This window comes from Hemicordylus capensis, chromosome 12 (assembly GCF_027244095.1).
Source record: "Hemicordylus capensis ecotype Gifberg chromosome 12, rHemCap1.1.pri, whole genome shotgun sequence".
Taxonomy (NCBI): Eukaryota; Metazoa; Chordata; class Lepidosauria; order Squamata; family Cordylidae; genus Hemicordylus; species Hemicordylus capensis.
The window spans coordinates 6,391,738-6,407,614 of NC_069668.1; the positions used below are offsets into that span (position 1 = coordinate 6,391,738).

General features: G+C 48.8%; 1 protein-coding gene across 2 annotated transcripts in view; it reads left to right on the forward strand.

Annotated features, from left to right (window-relative positions):
* The window catches only part of LOC128336215 (ras GTPase-activating protein 4-like), a 78,718-nt gene that overhangs the window by 36,018 nt on the left and 26,823 nt on the right, over window positions 1-15,877 (forward strand). For both annotated transcript variants that reach the window (XM_053275542.1, XM_053275541.1), the window contains exons 2-7: window positions 409-465; window positions 2,023-2,136; window positions 3,772-3,833; window positions 10,999-11,131; window positions 14,580-14,661; window positions 14,809-14,943. In XM_053275542.1, the coding sequence (XP_053131517.1) occupies window positions 409-465; window positions 2,023-2,136; window positions 3,772-3,833; window positions 10,999-11,131; window positions 14,580-14,661; window positions 14,809-14,943 (583 nt within the window). The remainder of the gene's footprint in view (window positions 1-408; window positions 466-2,022; window positions 2,137-3,771; window positions 3,834-10,998; window positions 11,132-14,579; window positions 14,662-14,808; window positions 14,944-15,877) is intronic.

Here is a 15,877-nt window from a genome sequence, read left to right on the forward strand (position 1 = left end):
AAACAAACCAGTCAATAACACCTGTCTGACTGTGTAAACAAGAAATAATACTAATAGAACACTTCACGGAGGAGAGGTCTATCAATGGCTACTAGTCTGAGGGCTACAGGCCACCTCCAGCCTCAAAGACAGGATGCCTCTGAGTACCAGCTGCAGGAGAGTAGCAGCAGGAGAGAGGGCATGCCCTCAGCTCTTGCCTGTGGGCTTCTCAGGGGCATCTGATGGGCCACTGTGGGAAACAGGATGCTGGACTAGATGGGCCTCCTTGGGCCTGATCCAGCAGGGCTGTTCTTATATTATTATTTATGTATTTATTATTTCTCTATGTAAACCGCTTTGCAAACTTTTGTTGAAAAGTGGTATGTAAATATTTGTTGTATTTAATCATTTTTCTTTTTATTCTTTCAGTACAGGCAGCAGTGACCCTTACTGTATTGTGAAAATTGACAATGAAGCCATCATCAGGTACGTGGTGAGTGCGTGAGCACCCACATTTTGCCCACTTCTCCCCACTCTTCCTACTCATTGGGGTGGGGTGGGGTCACATTTGGGACTTAATCCTGACACGGCCTCAGCTCTGTTTGGATGTGATCATTCCTTAGGAGTCTGCCTCTGTCTCAGGCCAACACATGATTTAATTCTACTCACAGTTTCTGTAGACAGTTACACAGATCCCGGTGCTATAGTGATGTAGACCAAAGACACAGATCCTTTTTATTTTTAATATTTCTTTTCTGCTTTCAAAAGGGGCGCCTCTTTGTTCTGTAAAGGTCAAGTGTGCCTTCGAGTTGGTGTTGACGCCTGGCACCCACAGAGCCCTGTGGTTGTCTTTGGTAGAATACAGGAGGAGTTTGCCATGGCCATCTCCCGCACAGTATGAGATGATGCCTTTCAGCATCTTCCTATATCGCTGCTGCCTGACAGAGGAGTTTCCCATTGTCCGGGAAACATACCAGCAGGGATTTGAACCACCAACCTCTGGCTTGCTAGTCAGGTCATTTCCCGCTGGCTGTTTGTTCTGTACTGATACAGAAATATAAAGCTGCCTTGTGCAGAGTCAGACTCCTGGTCCAGCTAGCCCAGTGTTGTCTACACGGGCTGGCAGCAGCAGTGTTAGCAAAAAGGCCTCTTCTCAGACGTCTTATCAGAGCAGCTCTCTGCTCAAGGGGTTTCAGGCAGACCTTTCTCTACCTCCCTGTGATGGGCCTTCCCTAACACTCAAAGGCTGTTCACACAACCAAAAACTGGGTAAGACAAGTGTCCTATCCAGGTTTGGAAGCTGTGCAGGCTCCCAAATTTTGCTTGTCTGGGAGCAAACAAATCAATAGGAAGAGGGATGATTGTGTGGGAAACAGCACCATCCTACCCAGCATCTGACCATGGCAAGAGGAATGTAGGAACATAAGAAGCTGCCATATACTGAGTCAGACCCTTGGCCCATCTATCTCAGGATTGCCTACACAGACTGGCAGCAACTTCTCCAAGGGAGGCAGGCAGGCGTCTCTCTCAGCCCGATCTTGGAGATGCCGGGGAGGGAACTTGGAACCTTCTAGTCTTCCCAGAGAGGCCTCATCCCCTGAGGGGAATATCTTACAGTGCTCACTCATGTTGTCTCCCATTCAAATGCAAACCAGGGCAGGCTCTGCTTAGCAAAGGGGACAATTTATGGCAAACCCCTCCTGTATTCTACCAAAGCAAACCACAGGGCTCTGTGGTCGCCAGGAGTCAACACCAACTCGAAGGCACAACTTTACTTTACCACCAGACCACCTCTCCTGGTAGGAAAATCTGTCCTACCCAACTCCCTCATGTGTCCCACATGGATACTTCTCCCTCCTCCTACCTAATGGTTTGCTCCCATACAACTTGAAATTGGGAGCACGCACAGCTCCCTGACTAAGGTAGGATGCTTGTCCTACCAAGTTCTCAGCTTTGTGAACAGTCTCTCTAACTACCCCGTTCTTCTGCCTTCGCACGAGCCCCTTTCAGAAGACACAGACCTTTCCCTCTGTCTTCTCCCAGGACAGCGACAGTGTGGAAAACCTTGTTTCCTTTCTGGGGTGAGGAGTACGAAGTCCACCTGCCGTCCGCCTTCCACTGCATCGCCTTCTACGTGATGGATGAAGATGCACTAAGGTATGATGTCATTTCCTGTGGGACTGGCCCTTCTTTCATTGGCCCTGGTAAGTACCAGTGCCTTGACTTCCATCTTATAGGAGTCGTGATTGGCCCTGTCATTTGGCAAAGCTTCTACACGGCCATAAGAAACAGAGCGACATTTGGGTATGCACATATTATCCATACTGTCTCAGAAGATTTTTTTATTTTTTTATTTTACATTTTCTATCCCGCTCTTCCTTCAAGGAGCCCAGAGCAGTGTACTACATACTTGAGTTTCTCTTTCACAACAACCCTGTGAAGTAGGTTAGGCTGAGAGAGAAGTGACTAGCCCAGAGTCACCCAGCAAGTCTCATGGCTGAAGGGGGATTTGAACTCAGGTCTCCCCGGTCCTAGTCCAGCACTCTAACCACGACACCACGCTGGCTAAGATGGTTTTGGGGATGGTCTACAGAGACAGGAAGGAAAACAAACAGAAGCTGTTGGGACTCACTCTACAGATATTAAATCCATCAGGTCACCTGCTCCAATCTTTAATTCTATTTAGTGTCCAGCCAGAATGGTTGCCTGGTTAACAGGCAGCAAAGTGAGGTGGGCCCCACGGTGGTTTTTCCGGAAGCTTCTGCCAGTGGCTGCCATTTTTTTCTACACATTGGATAATGCTCCATGACGACAGCATTCTGAAGAGACTTCTGGGTAAAAAACCAAAACAGATGGCCAGTGGAAGGAGCACTATCACAAAATGGGCAGCAGAAAGATGGTGACCAGACCAAAAATGGTAGCAGAACAATGGGATATATTTTTTTCTCCCACAAGAGAGGGAAACAGAGCTTTGGAACTAATTACAAACTTCATTCGAGTCTTGCCTTGCACGTTTCAAACGAAAAACTCTTCCTCTGAGGCCAAAAATGGTTGCATTAATGTACTTTCCAGGGAATATGTTCAGCATCTAAAGGAAACCTCTCAAATGTACAAATGTCGTTTATGTATTTAACATATTTGTATACTGCCCAGTACCGAAGACTCTAGGCGATTCACAGCAGTAAAACCAAGAAATTTTAACCATTAAAACAATTTTTAAAAATCAAATTAAAACTATCAAACAGCTAAAAAGCTTGGTTGAAGACATGTGTCTATAGTTGTTTCCTAAAAACCAACAGGGATGGAGCAGCTCTTGTCTCAATTTGTCATTAGTTTCACAGCACATTGTGTGTGGGGGGGGGGGGAGTGTGTTTCTTTCTCCCCCCCCCCACTTTTGGTTTTTTAATGCTTCTGCAACCCCCCCTTTATCTTTTGTTCCCCCAATTTTGAGCCAGAAACTTTCAGCAGAATCTTAAATTAGTCTTTACACCTTCTGTTATCTTGTAAAGCTCAAAACCCAGTTCTTGCAAGGGTGGCAAAGAATGAGGAGAGCAGGAATCCAACACATCTCTCAGAAAACTCTAGTTTTGAGCTAGGTATTCTACATGGGAGTTCTCAGCTTTATCCTCCCTGCTCTGAAGAGGTTCCTGCAGCTCATACCTTTGGACGTCCACACTGAGAGAGTCCGTCTCCCTCCCCACCCCAATTAACACATAATCTAAAATCCATGGGTTTTACCCTTTTATTATTGTGATATTCTGTTCCCTCTCTCTTTTCTCCTCCTTCTGTCAGTCGAGACGACGTAATCGGGAAGGTCTGCATCACCCGTGATCTGTTGGCGGAGTATCCCAAAGGTAAGACTGCCTCTCCCAGCCAAGAAGCTATTTTTGGCTTTCAGTGAGTTCATGGAACAGATACTGAGATGCCGCAAGCACTCTTGTTTTAAAGGCAGTAACTGAAGGCTGTGTCCTTTCATAGGTACCTAAAATGGGTGGCACCTAATTTCTGGAGGGAGAGGGGGAATCAGTTGATAAATTACTTGACCGTCATTGACCAGAATGGTGTCATCATTGATAAAATACACATTGATAAATTACTTGACTGTCATTGACCAGAACCAACAAACAGACAGCCACCAACAGCAAAGCTAACGTTTTAACAAGTTAAGACAGTGTATGTATGTGTGTGTGTGTATGTATGTATACAGTATGTATGTATGTATACACACACACACACACACACACACACTTCATCTTAGAAATCTATGATGGTACTAACCATCAAAATACTTAATCTAAGTAGAAATACTATAAAGTAAAAAGGTAAAGTGTGCTGTTGAATCATTGTTGACTCCTGGCACCCACAGAGCCCTGTGGTTGTCTTTGGTAGAATACAGGAGGGGTTGACCATTGCCATCTCCCTTGCAGTATGAGATTATGCCTTTCAGCATCTTCCTATATCGCTGCTGCCCAATAGAGCTGTTTCCCATAGTCTGGGAAACATATCAGCGGGTATTCGAACCGGCAACCTTTTGCTCCCTAGGCAAGTAGCAAGCATGAATTATCCCTCTTGCTAAGCAGGGTCCTCCTTGGTTTGCACTTAGGTGGGAGACTACATATGAGTACTCCAGGACATTCCCATAGCTCAGTGGCAGAGCATCTATCTTGCATAGAGAAGGTCCCACGTTCACTCCTGGCCACATCTCCAGGTAGGGCTGGGAAAGACCCTTGCCTGAAACCTTGGAGTGCTGCTGCCAGTCAATGTTGACAGTACTAAGCTGTATGGGCCAACAGTCAGACTCGGTATAATCAGGCAGCTTCCTATGTTCCATAAACCATGGCAAGAGGGGTTTAGATCAGGCGATATGTTTTGTTAGGCAATGACTATTGGACATAGATCTGCAGGAGGAGTGTGCTTGACTACCAAGGGGAATCTATATAGGATCTCAAAATTTCAGCCACAAACCAGCTGAATATTTAGATCATATGTTTTTACCTAAGTTTAGGAGAGCATTGACCCTTGCACATTTGAAAACCCTTCTGCACTCCTAGACGGGAAATATAAATGACTTCCGTATGCCCTTGTGGCTCAGGGGATATAGAGTCAGTTGTCCATGTTATTCTGTATTGTCAATTTTATAGGGATGCTCATATTAAGTTTATTGCTCCTCTCTTAAAGAACCATCCTGGCCATACGGATCAATTTGACTTGGATTGTTTGCTGTCAAATTTTAAATCTGTCACCTCTATGAATGTGGCCAAATTTTGTTTGGTTGCATCCCAACTTCCTCGAGCTTGTATTAGCAATTTTGTAAATTATAAATGTATTATTTGAAATGTTAAGCTGGTCTAAGGACCATAATACATTGACTTGCTTCCTTACTAAGCCATGGCAATGAAATCCAGATATGCCAAAGTTTTCCCAAATGCCAGCTGTGGGAGTTGCGGTGGTGGAGGGGGAGGAGAAAAGAGAGAGAGACACACACTGCCTGCTTCCTCCTCAGTTCTCCTGCATTCATCACCCCCTGGACCCGTCCAACAACTAAATGGTTGCAAATGAGAGGGAATAGGCAGGAAAGAGTCCACCAGACCGCGCCCCCCTCTCCGCGCCACCAGCAGAATCCCGGCTTCCGCCCACACAATGTTCCTTGTCATGACTGAGTGAAGGGACGAGCTGCTTACCCACGGATCAAAGGGGGCAGGTTGGAAAGGCAGTGATTCATCCCTGAGTGAGAAGTCGGGGAGGGGCTTTCTCGGGGAAATCTCCCCCTCCTCCTCTGCTACAAGCATCCTCTCTGGAGTAGGTTTGCCTAGGATGGCTTTGCCATAGAGCAGCGTTAACAGCCCTACACTAAGCTGACAGATTGCTCAGAATTAAAGACAGGATATTTGCCGATGCTTGAGGCAAAAACAGGAATGTGCTTCGAATGCCCTAATTCTCAAGCCTCTCTGGGAATCCCCCAGATTAGCTCTCCATCCCCCCCGGTTGTGGTTTTGAAAGACAAACCTCGTGTTTTGGACTAGACCCAGGGGGTCCAGGCGGCAAGGAAGCAGGTTCCGGCTAGACATGAGTGGTTAGAGTGCTGGACTAGGACTGGGGAGACCCGAGTTCAAATCCCCACTCAGCCATGAAACTAGCTGGGTGACTCTGGGCCAGTCACTTCTCTCTCAGCCTAACCTACTTCACAGAGTTGTTGTGAAAGAGAAACTCGAGTATGTAGTACACCGCTCTGGGCTCCATGGAGGAAGAGAGGGATATAAATGTAAAATAATAATAATAATAATAATAATAATAATAATAATAATAATAATAATAATAATAATAATAGAAGAGCACCTCAACACCATAGGGGCCACAGAAATCACCATCAGCCAATTACAAAAAGCAGCTTTACTGGGAACAGCCTATATTCTGCGACGATATCTATAATAACCAAGAGTATTGACAATAAAATTCAGCCATCCCAGGTCCTTGGGAAGGACTCGATGTCTGGATAAAACAAACCAGTCAATAACATCTGTCTGACTGTGTAAACAAGAAATAATAATAATAATAATAATTAAATAATGTCATGAAATGGTTGTTGGACATGAAATGGTTGTTTGCCTTGTGACATGGTGAGCTCTTAGGTAACATAAAGTGTGCCGTCCTGGTGCCCACAGAGCCCTGTGGTTGGCTTTGGTAGAATGCAGGAGGGGTTGACCATTGCCTCCTCCCGCGCAGTATGAGATGATGCCTTTCAGCATCTTCCTAGATCGCTGCTGCCTGATATAGGTGTTTCCCATATGTTCGCTGGGGAACATACCAGTGGGGATTCGAGCCGGCAACCTTCTGCTTGTTTGTCAAGCATTTCCCCGCTGCGCCACTTAAGGTGACGCTTAGAGTTGCCATATTCTGGCTTTCCAAATCCGGGTACCTTATTTGCATATTATGTAAATTAGCTTGGGAATCATTTCTGAGCAGAAGGGTGACTGCACGTTTTGCTCCAGAACTCTACTTCTACGAGGGCTGGAGCTTAGCTTTTTGCATTTTTTTTTTTTTAAATGAGAGCTGAAATCCAGGCGAATCTGATGGGCTGAGCAATCTGGGCAAGATGCTTGAAATCTAGGTGAAACCCAGAATTCTGGGGGACATGGCAACTCTAAGAGCTCTCCCTCTCTGAAGGCTTTCAGACACAGAGGTTGGACAGCTGTCCGTCAGGAATGCTGTACCCCTGACCCTCACTTCTTCCAAGAAGCTCGGGGAGTGTGCCCCCTTCTTATAAACAAACCTAGCTTATGTGGAGAGGTGAGGACCATTCACACATTATGTTCAACAGTCGTCCAGCAAGTGTACCATGTAGCCAGGTACGGTCTAGGGATGTACACAAATCGGATCAAGTTAGGATGCGCCGAATCGTTTTGTCAGGGCGGGGAGCGGTACCTTTAAGCACGAGTAGAGCAGGCCCTTACCTGCTCCTCCGCCACCACTGAGAAGTCCATGCACAGCCATGAGGCTTCACCCAGTAGCCTGCACACTGTGATGGCCACGTGTGTGGTGCCATTGCCCAGGGCATTTACACCAGGGCTGCACAACTTTAGCCCTCTAGCAGATATTGGGACTACAGCTCCCACCATCCCTGAATATTGGCTGCTGTGGTTGAGGCTAATCAGAGATAGCCCCTGTTAACTAGGGAAAGAGACACCTTTGTAAAGTGATGAGTCTCTTTATTTTTTAAAATTTATTTATTTTACACTTATATCCCGCTCTTCCTCTGAGGAGCTCAGAGTGGTGTACACAGTTGCTTTTATCCTCACAACAACCCTGTGAGGTAGGTTAGGCTGAGAGATACACGACGGGCCCAGAGTCACCCAGTGAGTTTCATGGTTGAATGGGGATTCGAACTCAGATCTTCTCGATATTGAGCAGGGGGAGAGTAACTGGGCCTCTCCATCCCCAGAACAGTACCCCAGTGACTGTTGCCGGTATCTATCTTCTGTTCCTTTTTAGACGGTGAGCCCGTTGGGGACAGGGAGCCATCTTTCTTTTATTTATTATTTCTCTATGTAAACCGCTTTGGAAACTTTTGTTGAGAAGCGGGTATATAAATATTTGTTGTTGTCGCAAACCAACCGAAAATTAAACACGGGGGCAAGTCCTTCCCCTAAATCATTAGCTGAGCATCGTTTCAGCTGCAGAGGGGGAAGGGTCAGTCATGCAACGTTGACAGGGGGGAAGTGTTGATTTTTTTCTTTTTTGTTAACCACCAGCGGGGGGAAGGGGGGGCTCATAGAAGGACCAAAGTGCATTTATGGGGATTGAGCTGCACCCCACATATTAGATTTCTGAAACAGAAATTATGGGGGCGGCGGCAAAATTCTTGTCTAAAGTTTGTCTAAAATTGTCTAAAATTCTTGCTACCCTCATCCCCCTGGAGCCACCCTTGAATGCTGAAAGCAACATTTTTTAATTGTTAAATTTATACCCCGCCTTCCATTAAGAAAATCCCAAGGCGGCTTACTTGCTTGCTTACAATAAGGGCTTGCTGTGGCAAGGGAAGTAGAAGGCCATTTTGGCTTGTGACCGAGTGGGGGTGGGAAATCTCACACAACGTCAGGCCTGCGTGTGCGCCAGAGGAGAGAGTGCGTGGGAAGACTAGGAGTGCCGAGAGTGGAGGAAGTCTGGGTTTCATAACGAATTGCAAAAATAGATCAAGCCGGTTGTCAGGCTCTGGGGTGGGTTCTGGAATCTAGGGATGTGCATGGACCGGTTCGGCGGTCTATTCATGGACCGGTTCGGTGGTCTATTCATGGACTACCGAACCGGTTCGAAAGACCGGCGTTCAAGCTGGTTCGGAGGCAGGAAGGGGAGTGCTTTAAGGCGCAGGTGTCTCTGCCTCCCCTGCTGTGTTTTCCCCACCAGCACTGCGGTCAAAATTGCTGGCATAGGGTGGCTGTGTACCCTCTTGCCGCCGTGGTCAGTGTAATACCAGGTGGCTGATGCCTCCCACCCTCCTGGGAGTGGGAGGTTCAGTGCACATCCCTACTGGAATCTGGGGGGAGTTGGCTGTCAAGCAGAGTGGGCAGAAGCAGGTACAGGGTCCAAAACAGGGAGGGGTTAAGGTGCAGAGCAGCAAACAAGCATCAGAGGTGCCAGGGGACATAGGAAGCTGCCTTATACGGAGTCAGGCCATTGGTTCATCTAGCGCTGCTTTGTCTACACTGGCTGGCAGCATCTTTCCAGAGATTAAGGCAGGAATCTGTCCCTGCTTTAAGAACATAGGGCATGCATTCAACTGAGTCAGGCCATTAGTCCATTGAGCGCCATACTGTCTACACTGACTGGCAGTGACTCTCCAGGGTTTCAGGCAGGAGTCTCTCCCAGGCCTACTAGGAGATGCTGCCAGGGACTGAACCTGCTGGGACCTTCTGCCTGCAAGCAGATGCTCTCCCACGGAGCCCTGATCCCATACCCTAAGGGGGATATCTTGCAGTGCCCACATGTGGTCACTCATCCAAATGCAAACCCAAGACAGACCCTGCTTAGCAGCTCTCGCCCCCAAGAGTCATCCCAGTGTCATGCACCACACCCAGTGGAGCTCACCCTTCTGTGGTTCGAGATCCCGCTGGTGCTGGCAGAGGCAACAGTCCCCCAGGAGCTGAGGTTCCAGGCCAGTCCCGTAGGCGGAAAAGACCCAATTCAGAGGTCATTGGGATGCAGGTTCAGATGGTAAATTTCTGGTAGAAACCAGGAATGTTGGAGTTCGAGATTCCAGCTGGAATAAGAATTCACCAGCCACCGACCTGCTTGAGCCGTGGTTACCAGCAACCAGCCCAGGAAAGGGCCACGCAATTTCCCTGAAGACTGAAACCAACCAAGTTTATTCACGAGGAGTCTGGCTGGTGGCCCTCCTCTTGAGGAGACCCCTCTGTTGGCTGCTTTCTGCCAGTGAGGCAAGCTCTTCGGCAGCGTTGCCCAAGTTCCTCTTGGGCATGGCAACTTCGCTGCGTTGAGGACACTAACCGGGATGCCAACAGGTCCAGGGGACTGTGACCACCCCCCAGTCTGTAGATCAAGGGGTTTCCCTTGAGGGGCTGTCTGGAGGAGGCAGCTCCCCAGTGTCCCCCATTTGGAGGATAGTTGGGGGCTTTGGGGGTCTCTGTGATTGGGGAGTTGGCCAATGAGCCCTGGGATGTCCCTGGAGCAACTTTCCCTGGAGGCTGTTCTGAGGGGGGTTTCTGACCCTCTGCATTCCCTCCTCCAATGAGTCTGCTGCAGGTTCTTGGACCCCACCAGTCATCCAGCGAGGAGAACTAGGGCTGTGCACGAACTGGTTCGGCGATTTATTCTTAGAACGCCGCACAGGTTCGGAACCCCCATGTTGGAACCGGTTCGAACGTGGGGGTGGCTTTAAGGACGGGGGGAAAGGTGCACTTACCCACACACACACACCCCGCCGCACTTCCCCCTCCGGAGTTCTAGGTATAAATAGTCCGTTGGGGCGGCAGCGTACTTCCTCGCCACCCCGTTGTTTCACTGACTGGAAGTGCCATGCGTGGGCGTATCGTGGGCAGGTGTGTGCACATTGTGCGTGTGTGCGACACCCTCCCCCATCCTTCAAGCCACCCCCGCCCCACCATTGGCTCAAAGGGAGCCGGTTCGTGGTGCTCCGACCACAAGGCAAGTGAGTAAGCCAAGCGAGTAGGCATTTCGGCAGACCCCTCACACCAGAGAACTCAGACTGAGAAGCAGGCGCTTTATAGGGCTTTATAGGGGCTGGTGGCCAGGGATTGGCTCTTTGGGGTCAGCAGATGGAATGCTCAGACATGCTAGTACTGCAGGCTAGAGGGTACCCTTGAAGCACTGAGCTCCTGGCACAGGAGGGCAAGGTGAGTCCCAGGGGGGCAGCCTGGTCCGACCCTGGGATGTCATGCAAGTTTTTATCCTCTTATCTTCCTGCCTGACTTTGCAGCACCCCTGCCAGGTAGACCACTCTTGCCCCTACACTGAACAAGTCGCCCCCTGTTTTCCTGTTCTCAGGCTACAGCGGGTGGCTGAACCTTGCCGAAATCGAACCCAACGAGGAAGTGCAGGGAGAAATCCACCTCCAGATTGAAATCGTGGACAGCGATGGGGCGAGGAAGCGGCTGCGTTGCAGGGTGTTTGACGCCAGGTAAGACTGGAGACACAGAGGTGGAGATACAGGACATTTGGCTTCTCTGAAAGGGAGGCCAGAGAAAGACTGAAGGCTGCACATCGAACTTGGGTCCTCCAGCTGTGTTTACATAGGGACATAGGAAGCTGCCATATACTGAGTTAGACCCTTGGTCCATCTAGCTTAGTATTGTCTGCACAGACTGGCAGCACCTTCTCCAAGGTTGCAGGCAGGAATCTCTCTCAGCTCTGTCTTGGAGATGCTGCCAGGGAGGGAACCTGGAACCTTCTGCATGCAAGCAGGCAGGTGCTCTTCCCAGAGCGGCCCCATCCACTAAGGGGGAATATCTTACAGTGCTCACACATGTAGTCTCCCATCCAAATGTAAACCAGGGTGGACCCTACTTAGCAAGCGACAACTCATGGTTGCTACCACAAGACCTGCTCCTCCTCCCGAGTTTGGAGTTTGGACTCCAACTCCCATCATCCCCATCCACAGTAGCCAATCATCAGGGGTGATAGGAATTGGTCCAGCATCTCCCGGAGGGCCGAGGGTTCTGCAGCCCTGAGAAATAAAAGGAGGCCAAAATAAATGGAGAGAAACATCATTATAATTTTAAACAGGGCATCTCCCCAGCCTCTCTGACGCTGGGTCTGATGTCAGGCGCAAGGGACGCAGCATGGGGGGCTGTTGGCGGTGGGCTGAACCGGGGCCGCTACCAGCCTCCCTACACCACTGCCATCGGGCCTTCAGTGGCTGCATTTGCAATGGCATTTTAAAAGTTTTAAACTGTTTTTAAAACACAAAAACATCGATAAAATGTCATTGATTTTTCTCAGAGGAATGGAAATGAAAATGGGCAGGAAAGTCCTCCAAAGACGACTCCATGCAGAGCATGTGCAGAGGGAGGCCAATGGCAGCCTGGAGTTGGCCCGCCGCTGTGGCCCCCCTAGCCCCGCCCCCTGCGCCAGCGTCTGACGCAGGGAGCAGTTAGCCACGCCCCCTGCATCTGATGTCACATGCAGGGGGCGTGTCAGGGGTGCAAGGCATGGCCCCTGAGGGGTGTCGGTCTGGGTTCTTTGAACCCGTTCGCTCAATGGTGGCTCCACCCCAATGGAGAGAGGACAACCATTTGGTTATTGTTCCACTGTGCAAAAATGACTGCTATTTGACCCTGATGGTTTGGGGTTAGGGATAAAGGAGGAGTGATCATACAGAGAAAGCTGTGCATGCAACCATCCTATCGCCTCTTTTCCTTCTCTGGTGGGGCTAGATGTTGCCAAAAAGTACTGTGAGCATTTGGCCCCTGCTCAGTGAGCAAAGTGGGGAGGCAGTCTTCAAAGTGGTGATTCTCTTTCTTGAGCAGGGGGAGAGCAACTGGCCCTCTCCATCCCCAGCACAGCATCCCTCCAGTGGCTGTTGCTGGTGTCTGTCTTGTTTCTTTTTTAGAACTGTGAGCCCTTTGGGGACAGGGAGACATTTTATTCATCCATCCATCCATCCTTTAACATCTTTGGGAACTTTTGTTGAAAACTGGTATATAAATATTTGTCGTATTCGTATTTGTCCCTTGGCATGGTAAAAGGTAAAGTGTGCCGTCAAGTTGGTGTCGACTCCTGGCGACCACAGAGTCCTGTGGTTGTCTTGGGTAGTATACAGAGGGGTTGACCATTGCCTCCTGCCGCGCAGTATGAGATGATGCCTTTCAACATCTTCCTAGATCGCTGCTGCCCGATATAGTACCAGCGGGGATTTGAACCGGCAACCTTCTGCTTGTTAGTCAAGCATTTCCCTGCTGTGCCACTTAAGGTGGCATGGGATGGTACCCGTGGCCAAAAATTGAGGTCCTGAGACATGGAGCCTGTGCCATCTGCCTCCTTAAAGCTTGTGTGGAAACAGGCACTGCTCAGGGAGAGCTGCTGAGAATTGGTGTGGGATCCTTTCCTCACCCACCACTCACCTCCATGAGTCACAATGCCCCCACATCAGGCTTGTCATTCCTGGCCTTTTTCGGCTCTCACCAGCCATTGAGGACCAACAAAGCCTCAAGGAATATTCTGAGCCTCCCCGGCATTCATAGCTCGATAATCATAAGCACTCAGTTGACTGATGGAAGGGAATGAACCGTCCTGTTCCTCGAAAAGGAGAAGCCAAGAGGCTGAGGAACAAAGCCACTGCGATGCCTGGTCAGATCAGCAATCCATCACGCATACCAATGAGCATTAATGTTGCTTAGAAAGCACCAAAAAATTGTTGTGCCCAAAAGTAGACGTGATTAATGCTTAGGGCTGCAGCATTTGATTAATTGCCTAGATGACTCCTTAACAAAAGAACTTCAACAAAGAAGGTGCTTTGAATCCAGAGGAATTTTTAATAGGGCTGTTCACATGGCCATAAGCTGGGCCGGAGATGAGTCTGGCCCAGTTTGGGGAGATGGGCAAGCTCCCAGTTTGCAGCCGTGAGTTAGGTAAAAATAAGGCCGCGCGGCGGCATGTGTGTGTGTAAGTGCATCTTCCCCTGTCCTTAAAGCTGCCTCCGCATTTGAACACGGGGGTTCCGAACCTGTGCGGCATTCTAAGAATAAGTAAAAACAAGGTCAGAGGTAGGGAGCTTGATTGTCCATCAAGTCCCAGCTGGGTAGGAGGGATGTGCGAGTCAGTTCGAGGGTTCGCTCTCCAGTCAGACCAAGCCCGGTTCGGCTCGAGGTCGAGCCGAACTCCCCAGACGGGTTGAGGGGTGTTAGAGGGTGTAATTTTTTTTAAAAGTCATACTCACCATTGCTGCTCCTGGTTTGCAGTCATGTGTTAGATAAAAACAAGGTCAGAGGTGGGAAGCTTGATCGTCCTTCAAGTCCCAGCTAGGTAGGACAAGAGCACCCTACCCAGTTTCCATCCCCAGCTTCTGAACGAGGTAGGCGGGGAAATTGCCCTACCCAGCTGGAGCTTGACAGACAGTCAAGCTCCCTGCCTCCAACCTTATTTTTAATTTTACCTTACTCACCATAGAAAACCAGGAGTGTGTCTGGATCTCAGAACTGAGCAGGATTGATCTCCTGTCCAGTTTATGGTTGTGTGAACTGTCTAATATATATTGGTACATGTGCTTATCAAAACTGCAGATGGTATGTGCCATCTCAGAAGAGGCCTTCCCCATTTCTCACACACAAGAGAGAATACCTCTTCCAGGAGATCACAGGAGGGAATGCCTCTCCTAGAACCAATGAACTTGAGTCCATTGTCCATTGTGTACCTGTTCGGCCTGGCCTTCCAGTGCTCTTAAATTGTTTTAAAGGGTCTTTGATGTTTGTGAACCGCCCTGAGCTATTTTGTAAGGGCGGTCTAAAAATAGAACAAACAAACAAACAAATAAATAAACAAAACAAAGCTTTTTCATATTGGTTAGGCTGCAGTGACACCATGGCACGTTAACCCAGATTCCTTTCTTCTTATCCCCTTTTTCTTTCCAGGAATTTGGCTCGGAAAGACCGGAATGGGGCCTCTGATCCTTTTGTCAGAGTCCGGTACAACGGCAAGACCCAGGAAACCTCTGTGAGTCGAGAGTCCAGCTAGGGGCAGGGGATGACGTCTCCGTGTTTGGTGGTGCCCAATGAAACTTGAAACGCTGAGCCATTTCATGTTGGGAAATCCTTTTCCAAATCCCTTCAAGTGGCTCCTAACGTGCAGACCTTCCTACAGGTGGTCAAAAAATCCTGCTACCCAAGATGGAATGAGACCTTTGAGTTTGACCTGGATGAATCGGCACTGGAGAAGCTCTGTGTTGTCGAAGTTTGGGACTGGGATCTTGTCAGCAGGAACGACTTTTTGGGGAAGGTGAGAGAGAGAGAGAGAGAGAGAGAGAGAGAGAGAGAGAGAGAGATGCAGGAAAAGAATGGGTGTGAGATCTTTATCTCTGGGTTTCTTCTAGAGCAGTATTCCCTCTAACAAGGATTTTGACTACAACTCCCAGCATCCCCAGCTGCAATGGCCTTTGGCTGGGAATTATGGGAGTTGTAGTCAACAATGTCTGGGCATCCCTGTTAGAGCGAACACTGCTCTGGAGCCTCCATGTTCAGAGGCAGCATGCTTCTAAATATCAGTTTCTAGGGAGGGGAAATACCGGTGGGAGAGGGTTACTGTCTTCAAGCCCAGCTTGTCAGCTACTCGGATCAGGTTACATTGGAACTGCCATCTACTGAGTCAGACCCTTGGTCCATCCAGCTCAGTATTGTCTACACTGACTGGCAGCAGCTCTCCAAGGTTGCAGCCAGGCAGGAGTCTCTCTCAGCCCTACCTGGAGATGGCAGGGATTTAACTTGGGGCCTTCTGCCTGCAAAGCAGATGCTCTGCCACAGGAAAGTAAAGTTGCGCCAATGAGTCCGTGTCAACTCCTGGCGCCCACAGAGCCCTGTGGTTGTCTTGGGTAGAATACAGGAGGGGTTGACCATTGCCTCCTCCCGCGCAGCATGAGATGATGCCTTTCAGCACCTTCCTATATCGCTGCTGCCTGATAGAGGAGTTTCCCATAGTCTAGAAAACATACCAGCGGGGATTTGGACAGTCAACCTCTTGCTCCCTAGGCGGGTTATTTCCCCACTGCGCCATTCTTTATTTTTATTTATTTATTTAACATATTTTTATACCGCCCAAAACGCAAGTTCTCTGGGCGACTGACAAGATAATAAAAACAACCAATAAAAAGATTAAAACATTTCAACCATTAAATTTTAAAAGTTAAAACTATTAAAACACAATGAAAACAGTATCT